The 18299-nt window shown below is 33.7% G+C and overlaps 1 protein-coding gene across 4 annotated transcripts in view; it reads left to right on the forward strand.

The window, feature by feature from the left end:
* ITGAV (integrin subunit alpha V) overlaps nt 1-18299 on the forward strand; it is a 93106-nt gene that overhangs the window by 62302 nt on the left and 12505 nt on the right. For all 4 annotated transcript variants that reach the window (XM_515967.8, XM_054679966.2, XM_063791326.1 and 1 more), the window contains 11 exons: nt 71-116; nt 2217-2324; nt 4626-4684; nt 6229-6383; nt 9009-9146; nt 13712-13779; nt 14432-14579; nt 15071-15163; nt 16648-16727; nt 17100-17180; nt 17621-17726. In XM_515967.8, coding sequence (XP_515967.3) covers nt 71-116; nt 2217-2324; nt 4626-4684; nt 6229-6383; nt 9009-9146; nt 13712-13779; nt 14432-14579; nt 15071-15163; nt 16648-16727; nt 17100-17180; nt 17621-17726 — 1082 coding nt within the window. The remainder of the gene's footprint in view (nt 1-70; nt 117-2216; nt 2325-4625; nt 4685-6228; nt 6384-9008; nt 9147-13711; nt 13780-14431; nt 14580-15070; nt 15164-16647; nt 16728-17099; nt 17181-17620; nt 17727-18299) is intronic.

Consider the following 18299-nt stretch of genomic DNA (forward strand, 5'->3'; position numbering starts at 1 on the left):
TTTTATAGAATGGTATATACATTTTAAAAACCATTATCATTATTAACATGTTTTTCCACTCTTTCTTAAGACTTAATTGTAGGAGCTTTTGGTGTAGATCGAGCTATCTTATACAGGTGAGCATTTTCTGTATCCTGCGGTATAGGAATATTCTGAATTATTTGAACGTTTTTTAATTAAGTGTCAGTGTTTGAATTTTAGTTTAATTTTCTTGAAATAATGATAAAATTTGTTCTTTCTATTTGTGATTTGCTACGGGCAAATTATTTTTATTGGTACGTAATAATTGTACATATTTATGGGGTACATGTGATATTTTGATACATTCATACAATGTAATTATCAAATCAGAGTAATTAGGATATTCATCATCTCAAACATTGATCATTTATTTGTGTTGGGAACATTCAGAATCCTGTCTTCCAGCCTCTCTTATAGTTATTTTGATCTTTTGTTTTCTTTGGAGACAGAGTTTCAGTGCAGTGGGACCATCTCGGCTCCCTGAAACCTCTGCCCCCTGGGTTCAAACAATTCTCATGCCTCAGCCTCCCAAGTAGCTGGGGTTACAGGCACATGCTACCACACCGGCTAATTTTTGTATTTTTAGTAGAGACAGGGTTTTGCCATGTTGGCCAAGCTGGTCCTGAACTCCTGGCCTGAAGTGATACACCCGTCTCAGCCTCCCAAAATGCTGGGACTACTGTTATGAGCCACTGTGCCCAGCCAGCTATTTTGAAATGTACAATAAATTATTATTAACTATAGTCAATCTATGGTGTTATTGAACACTAGAACTTCTTTTTTTTTTTTTTTTTTTTTTTTGCCCAATCTGGAGTACAGTGGTGCAATCTTGGCTCATTGCAACCTTTGCTTCCCAGGTCCTAGTGATTCTCGTGCCTCAGCCTCCCGAGTAGCTGGGACTACAGGCATGTGCCACTACCACACCTGGCTAATTTTATGTATTTTTGGTAGAGACAGGGTCTTGCCATGTTATCTGGGCTGGTCTTGAGCTCCTGGGCTCAAGTGATCCACCAGCCTCAGCCTCCCAAAGTGCTGGGATTACAGGTGTGAGCCACTATGCCTGCCCCTTCTTTGTCTTTTAAATTATGTTCAGAGGTATTCTCCTGTAGTTTTAATCTCTCTAAAAATTGTCTGGGTTTACATTTTCCTATAAGAAGCAGGAAATTAACCTCATGCTTATGTCTTGGTATTCTCTGACCACAAGGTCAGTATGTAATGAAACCCCAAATGAATATTTTTATTAGAGCAATATGTATGAATTTATATATTTCTATTTCCCAATTTCTTATATATCCCCAGTTATTCTCTGTATTTCATCAATTCCTCATGACTTAGAATATCAGTTGGCATCCCAAGTAGTTAAGATGTTTATATATCTATGATCTGAGTTTATACATGGCAGGAACACTAACATTAGTGCTATGTAGCGGAGTTTGCGATGGGTCAATTTAATTGTAGCTATACAATACTTAACAGATTTCAGATATTTATCATTTTGAGACAGGCACATTGACTTGAGCCAGCTGTATTTTTATATAGGATTTAAACCTGTGTATCTGAACTCAGGAAAACTGTATTTATTTTAATTTATTGTTTTTAGTTTTTAAAATTGCTGTTAATTATATAATGTATGTGGTAAAAATGCAAACACTATAAGAAGGGTATATAAAAAAAGTTTTCCCTCACACCAGCTAATAATTTATTTGTTTCTTCTACTAGAAATATTCTATGCATTAAAAAATCATATTATGTATGTATGTATGTATATCAGTAGACATCCTTTGTACTTCTTGGGTTTTTTTTCTCTCCCACTAAAACTATATGTTGGTTATGTCTTAGAGGTCATCCCACTCATTTTCTCCACGGTAGTGCAGTGAATTCGGTAGATATCTCACAACTTATTTAGCCATTCTGCTTTAGTGACTGAATTCATATAGGCCAGCCATTGTCCCACTTTGTCTGGAACTGAGCGATTTCCCAGGATGCAGGAGTTTCTGTGCTAAAATTAGGACAGTTCTGGGCAACTAAGACAGTTGATCACCTACGGTTATGTTGTTCCTGTTCCTTTTACTATTACAAACAATGCTTTTAGTAGACATGGTACTATATATGTAGTGAATATGAACCAAAAATATTTCAATCAACCTAACTTTTTAAATAATTTTTTACTTCATCTTCTTTTTTTCCCCCCCTAGGGCCAGACCAGTTATCACTGTAAATGCTGGTCTTGAAGTGTACCCTAGCATTTTAAATCAAGACAATAAAACCTGCTCACTGCCTGGAACAGCTCTCAAAGTTTCCTGGTAAGGGTATTTGTTTAATAATAGTTATTATTGTGATTATTGTTCAGGCATTGTAAGAACAATTGAAAATGAAGGTGGTAGGGCTGAAATATTGCTAAAACAGTTTCTGTGAGTATACTGTTTTTTTAATCCTTTTTTTATTTGAAGCAAAGTCTGCCTCTGTTGCCCAGGCTGGTGTGCAGTGGCACAACCATGGCTCACTGTAGCCTCGACCTCCCAGGCTTAAGTGATCCTTCCACCTTGGCCTCTATAGTAGCTGGGACTACAGGTGTGCGGCACCATACCCAGCTAATTTTTTAAATTTTTTTAGAGATGGGGTCTCCCTATATTGCTTAGGTTGGTCTCGAAGACTGCTGTGGCTCAAGCAGTCATCCTGCCTCAGCCTCCTAAAGTGCTAGGATTTACAGGTATGAGCCATTGCACCTGGCCTTATACTCTATTTTCATGTTATAAATTGGATTATAGAAATAGTGCTCCAAAAAGGATATCTAAAGGCTGTAAAGATACTCTATAAATTAGTATGAAATTAATTTTTAAAGAATTATGCATGGTCAATGAATATTTTCAAAAAGAAAGAAAAGATAATAAGATCTCAGTTCATTTATATGTAATTCCAAACAGGCCCATGAACATTTAAATTTTTAAAAGATATCTTGTTTTTCTGATTTAATATCTATGAACAGTTGTATGAAAAAAATTATTTTGCTCTAATATATTAATTATCTGCTTATTCCTTTACTAGTTTCCAAAGAAAAATATAATAATTTTTCATAAGTTAAATGTCTGAATTCTTCTCTACTCCATTCTTTCTCTCATCTTTGTCATTTTATGCTACTTCAGTAATTTTTGCTCTATTTTCACTATAGATATTTTTTAAGTTGTCTCGTGCTTTACTTCACAGTATTTAAAAGCAAAATGTAGAAACCAGTATCTTTCTCATACATATCAATATAAATATAAAACTAATGAAAAATCTTGACCCATATACTACCAAAATCACCATGAGTAGTCATTCATGAGTTCACACTTTGGTAAACACTATTCATGTTCCTTACTTACACAGACGAGTTGCAGAGAACTTATGATCAAGGAGAAAATGATTGGTGCCTAAAAAAGTTTTACTTCAAAAGAGCCAATTAAAGATATTGTTCCTGAATTTGTTTTTGAATATTTTTGAATTATTGTTATAGTTATTAAAATTTTGAAATTTTCATTTCTTTAATTGGATTACATTTAAAAATTCAGTAATATTTGGTCTTCATTTTTATTGAACTGGCAATGAAGTTGTTTTCAAGATTTTGCTGTAAGTTTTACTGCTTTTCTACCCTGCATACCTCTGTGAAGTTGCCAATAATCTGCTTCTAATTATGTTAGTAATTCAAAGGCTTCAAATGCACTAACTAGAGCAGTAACATCATATGATTTTTGAGTATGGCACATAGTAAGAAATACATTTTGCATTATAAACACATGAAAGTAATTAAATCAAGCATTTCAGAAAATCGTACTTACCTTTGATACCTAAATCAGTTTTATTTATTTATTAAAAATTTTTTCTTAAGATGCTGAACACAACCCATTAAACTGGTTTCAAAACCTGCTAATAAATTGTGAAGAACACTGCTGTAAAGGAGGTTGCTAATTAAAGAAAGTTTTGGTGGGTCCTTTTATCAATGAGACAGTTTTTAAAATCTGAACCGTTGGCTAGGCACAGTCAGTGGCTCACTGTCATCCCAGCACTTTGGGAGACCAAGGCGGGTGAATCACCAGAGGTCAGGAGTTTGAGACCAGCCTGGCCAACGTGGTGAAACACTGTCTCTACTAAAAATACAAAAATTAGCCGGGTGTAGTGGTGCATGCCTGTAATCCCAGCTACTTGGGAGGCTGAGGCAGGAGAATTGCTTGAATCCAGGAGGCAGAGGTTGCAGTGAGCCGAGATCGTGCCACTGTACTCCAGCCTGGGCAACAGAGTGAGACTCTGTCTCAAAAAAAAAAAAAAAATCTGAACTGTCATACCCCTCATTTAGATTTATCAATAGGTTCTATAAGCTTGAGAGAAAGTTAGGACATTATTTTTCTTTTTCTCATCAAGATACCATGAAAGGAAATGTGCTTAAATTACTGAAGGATGAGTTAGGTTAGTGTATATAGTTTCATGTTTTTAGAATAATATTAAGACATGAAGAAAGATGTAAGGCTTCACAATACAAACTGTGTATTAGAAATATGAGATGTGGGTGATAATAAAAATATGTCTAAACTGAATTATAGAATTTATGTATGTTTTTTATTTTTCCACAGTTTTAATGTTAGGTTCTGCTTAAAGGCAGATGGCAAAGGAGTACTTCCCAGGAAACTTAGTAAGTGTTCTACGAAAAATCATATTATTTTAATGATACTGCATACACAGCACTTAAAAAATATTTTAAGATATTCAAATAGTTACTTGAATTGTTATTATAATTTTTTATTTGAATGTTTATGCCTAAAGACATTTAAGATTTCAACATAATTATATTCTTTGGTAACCCTTAAGCTAATTCAAAAATAATACACTTATTTATGGACATTATGAGCTAAATAGCCCACAGAATGGTAAATATGACCTTTAGAAGTTTAAGCAGTTACGAATGTGACATAATGAACTCTGGGGAAATATGAATATTATGGTTTATAAGTAGATGATCTGCTGAGAAGTCTGTATTTTATGTCTTTGAGCAGCCCCAAGCAATCTCAGGAGTAGAGGTGGTTTAGAAATAGTGAGAAGGAGGAGAAAAAGTTTTGATCATGCAATTTAATTCACACAGCAAACTCTACTCTTCTTTTCCTAAAATGGTTGATGTGGTCCTGAGAGCAAGATAGGCAAGATAGGAGTATTAAATATTTATTGCCAGGGTTTGTCAGTATGTTAATGGCAAGTGGTAAGGAATAATAGTAAAGCAGAGAAGAAACTGAAACTGTTGGGTGTGTGTTTGTGTGTGAAAGTTTACATAGGGCAGCCAAGTAAGGTCTCCCTAGGAGACAACTTTTCACTAGAGACCTGAAGGAAATGAGGGAGCTATTGGATGTGTGGAGGAGTGTTTGACACAGAGGAACTGGCAGCTTCAGCAGGCCTGAAGCGGAAAATGTGCTCAGTGGTTGAGAAACGGCATGGAGGTCAATATGGCCTAGTAGAACAGAACATGAAGCAAAATAACCCTGGGTATTCACCCAAATTTGAAATAAAGGTCACCTTTTAGAGAAACTTGCGACACAAATTCTGGTTTTAAAGATTTGCACTCTCTTAAGAAACTATTTAAAGAACTGAATCTTACAAGGCAGTAATCCTAATTGCTACATCCTTGTTTTACAATGATTCTTGATGTATTTAACTCTGTTTGATCACTTGCTTCCTGAAGGCATATTCATCTGACAGTTTGATATGATAGCTTCACTGGAAGCAGGAGTTTCAAGTGGGGCAAACTGTTCATTCATCATAGTGTTTAATATGATGGTATGAGTACATATGAGCAAATACTTCTTAATCAAAATCAGCAAGACTCTTGCTACTTGAATTTATGGTGGAAGTCTTAATTCACATGTTTCATCCTCTGGATTTCCTCCTCTCAGCTTAAATTAAAAGATAGCATTTCTCCTGTCTGATAATTGGCTTACTACTATCATTTTTTTGGGAATTATTTATGACATTACTTTAGGGAAAGTTTGATTAATTATTTAATTATTATTAAATATTTTTTCAGAATTAATATGTTGTAGTCTCATTACAATGTAATGACATTTTAAATTAATTAGAAGCAATTTACTTCTTAAGGAATAAAGATCTCTGTTTACATGAAAACTCTAGAGTAGGATAGATAGATGTCCATAAAGAATATGTTGGTTATAAATCCTTTGGTTTACATAGATTTCCAGGTGGAACTTCTTTTGGATAAACTCAAGCAAAAGGGAGCAATTCGACGAGCACTGTTTCTCTACAGCAGGTCCCCAAGTCACTCCAAGAACATGACTATTTCAAGGGGGGGACTGATGCAGTGTGAGGAATTGATAGCGTATCTGCGGGTAAGAGCTAACTTTTCTGCTACCTTGTTGTTCCTTTTTAGTCATTAGTTTTTCTTTTTTATCTAAATGATTTTCACTTTCTGTAAATTAGTGTTAGATCAAAAGGAAAAACAGAAAAATACACAAAGGAAATTTAGCTTTGTAAAGTGTCAAACCTGAATGATGGACTTCTACTTCTGTCAGATTGGATATTCCGAATGGCCTTTCCACATCAATACTACTGAACAAATTATGATAAACATATTTCCTAAATGCAACTGGACTTTCAGGACAGTAAAAGAAATCGCCAGAGTCCAAAAAAAAAATGAGCAATGAACTAAAAAACTCCAGTGGCTCTGAATTGTGAGTTATAAGCAAATATATGAGCCAGAGTTGCTGGCAAAGGATGAAGCCTAAGGAGAGGGCAGGTGGTAATTGCAGACACCAGCACAGGAATTCCGACAGTTGTATAAGGCTAAGTGTTCTTACGACAGAGGTGCATCCTGATTCCAGCAAGAGCCAAATGTAAAACCTTGCTGAAGGGGAGCAATCCAGTATGGGCCCCAGGATTTCCACAGGTTAAGTTTGATCAAATATGAATTCATTAAACACACACACACACACACACACACACAGAAGCCACTAGAAGAAGCATCAGATTTTAGACCCGCAAAGACCAGTTACGGAGCACAAATTTGTATAAAATGTTTAAAGAAATAAAGGGCCTGGGCACAGTGGCTCAAGCTTATAGTCTTGGCACTTTGGGAGGCCAAAGCAGGAGGATCACTTGAGGCCAAGAGTTTGAGACCAGCCTGGGTGAGACTCTATTTTATTTAAAGGAAAAAACAAAACAAGACAAAAACATCAGTAAATATTTAGACAACAACATAATTAATGAACTTGATTTAACAGACTTATATAGAACCTACACCTAACAACTAAAGAATATGAAAACTGACCATGCATAGGCCATAAAGGAAGTCTAAACAAATTTCAAAAACTAATTTTATAGAATACATGGTATCACAGTGCAGTTGTTAGAAATCCATAACAAAAAGATCAACTGGGAATTGGGAAGTGTGATTTTTAAATAACTTATGGGTCAAAAACAAGATCATAATGGAAATTTACTTGCAACCGTATTACAATGAAAATGTGACATCAAAATGTATAGGCTATCACAACAGTAGAATGTAAAGATAAATGTATAGCCTTAAATGCTATTTAATTTAAATGAAAGTTAAGAAAAAATGAAGGTAAGAAAGAAACACCACAAAATTAAGAATTGAAATGGGACATTACAGATAAGGGAGGAATTAACAGAATATTTTGAATAACCTTGGGCCAGTACATAGGAAAACTTTTAGACAAAACATGGAAATTCTTAGAAAAACAATACAACTGTCATAAGAAGAAACAAAACCTGAATAATCCTCTAAACACTTAACAAATAGAATTGGCAGTTAATCTTTACAAAACGACAAAGCTCAGATGGTTTTGTAGGCAATATCTATCAAACATTCAAGAACAAGACTTCTAAATTTTAAATAGCTCTTTGAAAGAATAAAAAAACCAAAATATTTCAAAGTCAATCTGTGAAACTAGTGTAATTGGTTCCTGGAGTGGTCAAGAATAGTACCAGAAGGGAGAATTTCATTCTAGTCTTACAATAGATGTAAAATGACTAAGCCATTATAAGCAAATAAGTCTTAGCAGTTTGTAAAAAAAGATACATAAACCAAGTTGGATTTATCGTAGAGTGGGTTAATATTAAGTCTAAAAATGTAATTTACCACATGAATAGATTAAAGAAGAAATATGTGACTGTCTTAAGTACAAAAAAAGGTTTTAGAGTAAACTTAAAAAACTTCAAGATTTAAGAAGCAAGACAAATACCCCAAGTTATGACTATGAAGAAATAGAATCTTACATTTAAACAAAGTCCACCAATATCTATTAATTGGTCAACATGTGAATTAAGAATTCTTATACATTGCTGATGGCAGTGTGAATTGTTTTGAAGACTTTGGAAAATAATGTGGTACTACAGAACTGACAAATATACTTGTCACTATGTATAAGAATAATCACAGCAATTTCTGTAATAGCAAAAACAAAACCCATAAACAATCAAAATAGCCTTTGACAGAATGGATAAATGAATTGTATATTTACATGATGAAATAGTACTCAACAGTACAAAATTAACGTAGGCTACATGCAATGGAATGGATGGATCTTAAGAGTGTAGGACAGAAAGCAAGTCACAGAAGACTACATGTAATCCTATTGAGAAGGAATGCAGAGGGAGGAAGAGAAAGAAGTATTTGGGTAGCTTAAGCAGTATCAATAATGTTCTTATTATGTTGGGTGTGTGTGTTTGAGTGCTCATGTTGTTAACATGTCTCGTACTTTCGTGTGAATCAAATAGTACATTGTAAAACAAAAATTGACTAAAGGCTCTTACTTGATAAGGATAATCTTCTTTTGGATATTCTATTTCTACAAAAGTATAATTTTCCAGAGAATGTTGTTAGAATTGAAGGCTCAGGGATGAATACAGCTGGCTTTGTAATGTGCACTTATGGATTTCTCCAGATAATTTAGGTTGATGTTAACATTAATTCAAAGCATTTCCATTTCTAGGATGAATCTGAATTTAGAGACAAACTCACTCCAATTACTATTTTTATGGAATATCGGTTGGATTATAGAACAGCTGCTGATACAACAGGCTTGCAACCCATTCTTAACCAGTTCACGCCTGCTAACATTAGTCGACAGGTACTGTACTCAGTTTACCACTAATGTGATATTTTGTTATTTTTTTTTACAATTCATGTTTTTAAATATTAGAGGAGATTTCCTTTATCATATTGATAGATGTTTAGTCAAAGTCAGAAGTTTAGGAATCTGAATTTTCTATTTTATTTTCTTTTTGGTTTTTATTTTTTTGGGAATCTGAATTTTCAAGTCAGAGATATTTAAAGCCACTCAACATGGAGATATACAGAGAAAGACATTTCATATACATGAAATAGGAAAATAATTCAAGGAGAACAGCAAAGTGCCAGTTTGTTTACATAGTATTTTAGTATTTTGCTAAATATATTTGATATCTATGTTATCTTTGATATTTTAATTTTAAAAAGTGCATATATAGTAAATAAATAATTCTTTTCAGAAAACCAAAGAAAGCAACAAAATTTGATAGGTGGTATTCTAGTTTTAGAAAATCTTATGTGTAATGTATTTAAATATTGTTAATTCTAGTTACTATTTCTCCTTTTTAAATTACATGTTCATGTTTTTACATTACTATTTCTTCCTTCATAACTCTTTGCCCTAAATTTAGTTTATAATTTTTTTTTTTTGTCTTTCTGAGATCCCATAAGCTCTTTTTTTTTTGGTTTGTTTTCTGTATATGTGACAGTAGCAAAAGGCAAATTAAAATAGTTTTTAAAGTCTTTTCTAATTTTTATATTTTAACAATTTCATATTTCATCCTGTACATTAATAATCATAGTATATGTGCCATTTTCTAGTATTCATTAACATAGAACTTATAACTATACTTCTGTGTTTATATTCTTTACATTTTTTATTTTTAATGAATGCACAATATTATGTTGATTAATAGTTTAATAATGACCATCTGAGCCTCTTAATGTCTGTCATTCAGTATTATACTTTCTTTGAAAGTTAATTGTTACTTGTCACTTTATATTATGTGCTTTCATATATGGGTTATGGTTATTTTCTGTTTATAGTTTTATAAATTTTTAAAAATCTTTTATTATCATTGTTATCACTACTTTTGATTAATTTTCCAAACTCCCCATCCAATTTCTTTAATGCCAATACCATGTTAAAACCAGCTAATCAAGTAGGCTAACTTTTGAAACCCTTGGAGGGCAAGAATAACTGCAGTAATATTTGACTTCCTTTTTTTCCCACCTATTCTCATTCTTCATTGTTTGAAAAAAATTTGTTTTGGTCTCCTCTGTGTCCTACATTTGTTCCATCAGTGACATTATTAAGTTTTAGGTATGTTTCTTTCTGCATTCTTAGCTTTGTTATTCGTTCTTATTTTTATGTTAATTACTTACCCCACCATTTTCATCATTTCCTTTTCTCTAAAATGGATGCTTCATTTCACTGGTTACGTTACAAACTCTTCCATGCACTCTCTCTTTGCTGTCAAATAGAAATACAAAGTTTTAATTGTAATTTTTAATTTGCTGGTTAGCAACATTTTTTTAAAAGGTAGAAAAGGTATAGGTGAAATTTATTTTAAAAATATATCTATATTAGTTTTCTAGGGCTGTCATAAAAAAGTACCACAGAATGGGTGGCTTAAACAACAGAAATTGATTCTCTCCTAATTTTGGAGCCTAGAAGTCTGAGATCCAGAGTCAGCAGGGCTAATTTCTTCTGAGGCCTCTCTTCTTGGCTTGTAGACAGTCACCAGTCACCTTCTTGTGTCTTCACATGGTCTTCCTTTTGTGTGTGTGTCTGTGTCCTAATCTCTTTTTAAGCATCAGTCATTGGATTAGGGCCCACCTTAAAGACATTTTAACTTAATAACTTCTTGAAAGACCATATTGCCAAATACAGTTCCATTCTGAGATACTGGGGATTAAGGCTTCAACTTATATATTTTGGGGGGACACAGTTCAGCCCTTAATGATATTTAAAATATTGTCATTTTTACATGGAATCAGTTAAAAATTATCAGTGGAATATTTTGCATTCTGTTTCTTACTGTCTTCAAAATCCAGAATGTATTATATACTTTTAACACATCTAAATTCAAATATTTAGGTTTTATTAGAAATTTTTTTTGTATTTAGAATCCATGTAATTCACAGTTGAAAAAGTAGATTCAAATACTCAAGTTGTTCTAAACATACTAAAAGTTTTGCAGTAAGAGAATTAAGCATCAGCTTTTAACATTAAACTAATTTAAATTAAATAAAATTTAAAAATCAGTTCCTCAGTGACACTAAGCCCATTTCAAGTGCTCAGAAGCCACATGAGGCTTGCGAGCGGTTACTATATTGGACAATGCAGTTCTAGTGTTTCCCTTTCTGCTCCCTAATCCTTTGGTGTTAGAGATTTAGTGCTTTCTGCAGAAAGAGTTGGGTTTTTTTCTCTCATTTTTTTCATTCAAATACACATTAAGTTTTTTTTTTTTTTTTTGAGACAGAATCTTGCTCTGTTGCCAGGCTGAAGTGCAGTGGCACAATCTTGGCTCACTGCAACCTCCGCCTCCTGTGTTCAAGCGATTACCCTGCCTCAGCCTCCTGAGTAGCTGGGACTACAGGAACCCACCACCACGCCCGGCTAATTTTTTGTATTTCAGGAGAGATGAGATTTCACCATGTTGTCCAGGACAGTCTCGATCTCCTGACCTCGTGATCCACCCACCTTAGCCTCCCAAAGTGCTGAGATTGCAGGCATGAGCCACCGTGCCCAGCCTCAAATACATATTAATTTCTTACTTTGTGCAAGATGTAACATATATAACTGTAGAGACTTGGTTTTCTGAGCATGGAAGACATTGCTTTTCCATTTCTGAAACTATCTTTCCTGACAGCATATTTTAATACTATGGCTGCTTCAATGCCAGCTAAGTCCTTTTTTTCCCCTATAGAGTGATATCAGCCAAATATCTCTATATTACAGTTTTATTAATATTTTATACATATGTCTCATTGCAAACTTAAGATACTCATCTAACATTCTAACTGGGAATGTTATACATACCTTATCACTAGTTAATTTGTTATCTGCAAAGTCCACACTTTCTTCCTGATCTAATCAAGCGTTGATTTATATTTGGCATGATGTAAAGAATCACCATATAGTTCTTCTAATAGTCCTTTCTTAAAAAGGTTTATAGCAACTGCTTATATCTAGGTAATTGAATTAATTCACATATATTTTTGTGTTTCCTTCAAATTAAAACGACAGTTACGAATCTTTGTCCAATATATAGCCACTTGCAAGCCTCATGTGGCTTCTGAGCACTTGAAATGGGCTTAGTGTCACTGAGGAACTGATTTTTAAATTTTATTTAATTTTAATTAATTTAACGTTAAAAGCTGATGCTTAATTCTCTTACTGCAAAACTTTTAGTAAGTTTAGAACAACTTGAGTATTTGAATCTACATTTTCAACTGTGAATTATATGAATTGTAAATGCAAAGAAAATTTCTAATAAAACCTAAGTATTTGAATTTAGATGTGCTAAAAGTATATAATACATTCTGGATTTTGAAGACAGTAAGAAACAGAATGCAAAATATTCCACTGATAATTTTTAAGTGATTCCATGTAAAAATGACAATATTTTAAATATTGTTAAGGGCTGAACTGAGTTCCCCCAAAATGTGTATGTTGAAGCCTTAATTCCGGACATTCCTTGTGACTTGGAAGTTTACAATCATCATCCTTTTTTTTAAAGGACTCTATCTTTCTTTTCCTTTAAATCCTTTTCTCTCTTCTTTTTGTCTGCTTCTGTGCTTGAAGCCCTTTGGATGTTACCAGTAGACAAAGCAAAAATGGCCTCATCTTTATTTTCCATTCTTTTCTTAATTTTTGTGTTTCTTCTTTCACATCCTATCCAGCTCCTCTGCTTTTTTCCCACTGTTTCTCTCTTTTGGGTGTTTCCATTTTGCTCTAGCTGGAACATTCTCCTGGCCAGATCTAGTGGGGAAAAAGTTCAGGTCTTTGTTTTTTCACCTACCCTGATTGGTTAACTATAATGCTTCAAGTTCCTTTTCCTTCATCTTTTTCCAAATGACCATGCAATGCTGGACTCATTTTATCCAGTTTCTTTTGCCCCTTGGTCTCTCTGCCTGTCTGAATTGCTGCTGAATATCTACAGCTCTTTATTCTTTTATCCTCTACAGCCCTATTTCCTGATATTGGTAGAGGCACAGTCCATAATGAGAAACTCTAGAAGGGAGTCTATTTTGCCCAACATCTCACAACTTAACTAGCAGCAGGGTAAAAATGAAGCCTCATTTCTTGGCTATTACTTGCTTTTCTACACCAGTCTTCATTCAAAGATGATAACAGCTTAATCTGAGATAAAACTGAAAGGTTCCAAGGAACTGTATCATATCCTATGAATCTTTTTCTTCTTTCTCATTCTTGACTGGCTACACTGACCTGCTTAAAAATAAGTGGCCATGGTCTCTTTTGCATACAAACAAGCTGATGAGTATCTGAAAATATATACATGTGTACATATAGGCTTAACCACATAGATATTGATAAACACTGCTTATGCCACCTGCATTGGTATTTTTCATGTAGAAAAATAAAATGTTTTTTTCTAGGCTCACATTCTACTTGACTGTGGTGAAGACAATGTCTGTAAACCCAAGCTGGAAGTTTCTGTAGATAGGTAAGTTTTGCTTGAAATAATAATGTAGTAAGAAATTTAAATGGAAGGGCACATTTTTCTATTCAAAGGACTAACATATTTTAACGAGAATTAGTTATCCTGGAGGGTAATGCCTGATTTTCTATAACACTAAAACTATCAATATTGAGCTTCTAAAGAAAATAGCCACTGTGTTTTCACTAGTTGCCTAGGTTGAAAGAGTTATTACCATTCAACTTTGGGTAATATCACAAAGTAATATTGTATCATTTTAAAGATACACTTCATCGTAGACATTCTTTGAACTCAAGGAATATCCTTACCATTTTGTAAGGCATATGAATTATAAAGAATATTGTGAGAATTATGACACGTGATTAATTTAGCTTTTAGAAAAATATTGGGGAATTACAAAGTACATGTAATTCACTTCAGTAATAGATATGAATGATAGTGATATATTAGTGGCATCAATGTTTGTTGAGAGAAGCATTCGATTTGCACCCAGTGTGCTATTTTCTGTTTTCTATCAAGCTGTGAAGTAGTCTTAAAATACCTTGAGACACTGTTGAACATGTCAGTGCTGTGTATTTATCTCTTGTTTCTTTGAACAGTCATACTTTCCCCATGTAGTCTTTTTTTCTCAGTCTGGATTTGTATTGTTAACTTGTAGTGATCAAAAGAAGATCTATATTGGGGATGACAACCCTCTGACATTGATTGTTAAGGCTCAGAATCAAGGAGAAGGTGCCTATGAAGCTGAGCTCATCGTTTCCATTCCACTGCAGGCTGATTTCATCGGGGTTGTCCGAAACAATGAAGTAAGCAGGCTGCCTCTTTAAAAATTGAAATGCACTCACTGATCTTATTAACATTAATGAGCTCTTCCCCTATTTAGTGCAGCACAAGCTTAGCTATTCTACCTAAGGCTAAATTGATAGACAATGGAGTGCCTATCTTACATAATTCCTTTTAAGCCTAATACTTTGCATAATGCATTGATTTGACATTTTTAGAATTGCAAGCTAAGTGCCTGGAAACAAGGTTAGATAGATAAAGTGTCTAAGCCTGTCCATCAAATTATTTGTCAGAGGCTGTATGGTTATGTATGGTAGTCCTCTAGGGATCTTTCAGAAACACTTCTGCATTTCCATGTGGCAATTGTACCCAATTCTGGCTTTTTCCTTACCTCCTGGTTTGCTCAACTAGATTTATTTGCTTAGGACAAGAAACTGAAATATCCAACTGTGTGATACTTTATTTCCTTTCATATCCATTTTTTTTTTTTTTTTTTTTTTTTGGTCTATCAAAGGCCTTAGCAAGACTTTCCTGTGCATTTAAGACAGAAAACCAAACTCGCCAGGTGGTATGTGACCTTGGAAACCCAATGAAGGCTGGAACTCAAGTAAGACAATTTAATTAAACGGATTTTTCTCCCTGGCAAATAGAAAAGCATATTGTTCTCTGGGCTCATAGTAATTTTTAAAAATAAACACTTCAAAACAATGTCCTTAAATTGGTTTCGATATAATAGTTAAATGATTAGCAGAGTTTTGCTTAGTTTTAACTAAGATAGGAAAACAATTGGTTGTGCTCCTACACGGTTTGCAATCAGCTGCTCTTTATGCCTCCTTCACTTTAGTGAATGGATGAGAACGTGGTTTAAACTAGGGACTGAAATAATAATTTTTGCTATTTTACACTGATGCCTTAATGGATCCTGAAAAGCTACTCTGGCAACTACCAAGACTGTCAATCCTAGGTGAGCTAGATTCCATCACAGGCCCCACACAGAGATCAAAGCGAAGGTCAGTTGAATCAGGCTCCCCTTCAGATGGTGGAGCAGGGTGCCCAGGAGCTTGAAAAGAAGCAGCCAATGGCTTGCTTTCCGAATCCTCTAAAAAGTAAACAAAATATACCTTGTAGAATTTCTAGTAGCAAGGACAAAATGGCAGCATATGCTGTGTGACTTTTTCAATAGAATTTATTTAATGACATATTGATACTGGTACTTTGAAGATCTGTGGTAATACAGGTCTAAATATTCCATATTTCTTTAGTATGTTTTCTATTACAAGTAATTAGTATTTCTAGATGTACGGTATCTTAGGGATGAGAACTTGAACAAATTACCCTAAGTTCAGTTTTTCACATGTATTCAATGTTTTATTAACAATGAGCATGCCTTTTATTTTCTCATATCCTCATTCTCTCTAACTTTCTGGTTATTATATAGTTTCTGCTTATTACAAGTAGCCAGCTCCAGGTTTTGTGGAGTGGGAGGCAGTGCCCAGGAAGTACTGTTTTTATATGTCATTTGTGTGATCCCCAAGAAGCCTTCTTTTTTGTACCTGGTGGTTCAATTCTTTTATTTAAAATCTACCAATTTTCTGCCTGCAGGAATTAGGATATTTGGTGTTGGGAGTGTTATGAGAGGTGTGTGGAGAAATTCTGGTTGTGGCCCTACTCATGCCTTCTTTAGCCATGTTCCCTTACTCTAGTAAACCATCCATTTCTTCTTTCCTGGCCTATGAACACAGCACATACTTCGGTTGTTAGCTTTGTGTTATCAAATTATTGTACCCAGTTGCTAGACTTTCACTGGATCAACAAACATTTACTTTTGCACTTTTTAGAAAGATGGTTAGTATTATAAGGAGGTATAATTATGATTAATAATTGTTGTTAAATAGGCTCTCTTATGGATTGGCCTAGGTATATTAAGTAAAATAGGTTTGATAGAAAATAAGATTTAATTATCTTTGTTCAGTTTTATTGTAAGCTCAGAAAAACCCCATTTTAGAACATTATTTTTTATTTAGACGTTGGATTTGAAATTTTGCTAATTAGACATTGACTAGCATTACTGTCTTTTCCTCTCTCCTTCAGCTCTTAGCTGGTCTTCGTTTCAGTGTGCACCAGCAGTCAGAGATGGATACTTCTGTGAAATTTGACCTACAAATCCAAAGGTATGAAAACAACTTATATTCACTTATAACTATCAAATAAATATTATTTGTTGTAAATATACTATGTAATATACTTTAAATGTAAAGTAGCACAGATTAAATTTTATTGCTTGATTATAGCATTTTAAAATCAATATTTACATTATAAGAATAATTTTATTGTCAGATTTGAGTTTGTAAAACAAAATTTAAAATCCAGAAAGAAAATGTTCATCTTCTTGGAATTAAGTGTTAATGAAAATAACTATTTTGAGATATAAGCTTTACACTTGTTTCTTTTGTTTGTTAATTTTTAGTTTCACTGCGTTTGCCTCTGTATGTTCTTGGTCGTTATGCATAATTCATTTTTAAGTTTTTTTTTTTCTTTTTCAGCTCAAACCTATTTGACAAAGTAAGCCCAGTTGTATCTCACAAAGTTGACCTTGCTGTTTTAGCTGCAGTTGAGATAAGAGGGTCAGTATGAATACTTAGTTGAGTATCTCATTCTCATGATTGCTTTTTAAAGGTAACTGTCAGGCCTTAACCTTTTCTAGACAGTAGACCCTGCATGTTTAGTGGTGGTTTTACTAGGGCATTAGCTTCTGTAGAAATAAAATCCTAGGTATGTTCCAAACCCCCAATACTGGGTGATCCTCAAAAGGAACAAGACATGGCAACAACATGCACAAAATAATTTTGTTGAACTTTTACACAAATTGTCAATTCACCTGTTACATGTACATTTCATAAGAGCAGTTTTTGTGCATGTGTGTGTTCATTAGTTTTCTTTTAAAGTATTTTTTAAAATTAGATCTAATTTTATTTATTTGAGTAATGAATATGGGGTACTTTTAAAAATGAACTGACTATATCATTTTGATATTCATGGTAGGTTTTCTTTGGTCATTGTTTAGAGTCTCGAGTCCTGATCATATCTTTCTTCCGATTCCAAACTGGGAGCACAAGGAGAACCCTGAGACTGAAGAAGATGTTGGGCCAGTTGTTCAGCACATCTATGAGGTTTGCAGTTGTTAGATTTTACTCAAACCTAGTGAGCAAGCCAACGAAGAGAGGAACAACTAAGCTACTTTAAAAAAAAAATTCTATGTAATTTTTATGTAAACTCCACATTGGTTAAGTATGTGTCAGAGATTTCTTTGAATATTTTCCCTATACATAAATTCATTTTTATTTGACAGATAGACTTGTTTAAATAAAGCAGTTTATATAATTTGTTGTTTAAAATCAATTAGTTCTACTTGAATAAAAGAAATGTCATTGGTACTTTCTCATGGGCATTTTGTAGTTCTGGCTAAAAATTGAAAATACCTATGGCAAATAATCAAAACTATTTCTATAGGAAGAAATTTTCTTTGTCATCCTTCATTAATAACTTTTAAATATTTTGCCTTTTGTTTATACATACATATACATATATATATATATATATATTTTTTTTTTTTTTTTTTTTTTTTTGAGGTGGAGTCTTGCTCTGTCACCCAGGCTGGAGTGCAGTGGCGCGATCTCAGCTCACTGCAAACTCCACCTCCCGGGTTCAAGCGATTCTCCTGCCTCAGCTTGCTGAGTAGCTGG

The sequence above is a fragment of the Pan troglodytes genome, chromosome 13 (assembly GCF_028858775.2).
Source record: "Pan troglodytes isolate AG18354 chromosome 13, NHGRI_mPanTro3-v2.0_pri, whole genome shotgun sequence".
NCBI classification, from domain to species: Eukaryota; Metazoa; Chordata; class Mammalia; order Primates; family Hominidae; genus Pan; species Pan troglodytes.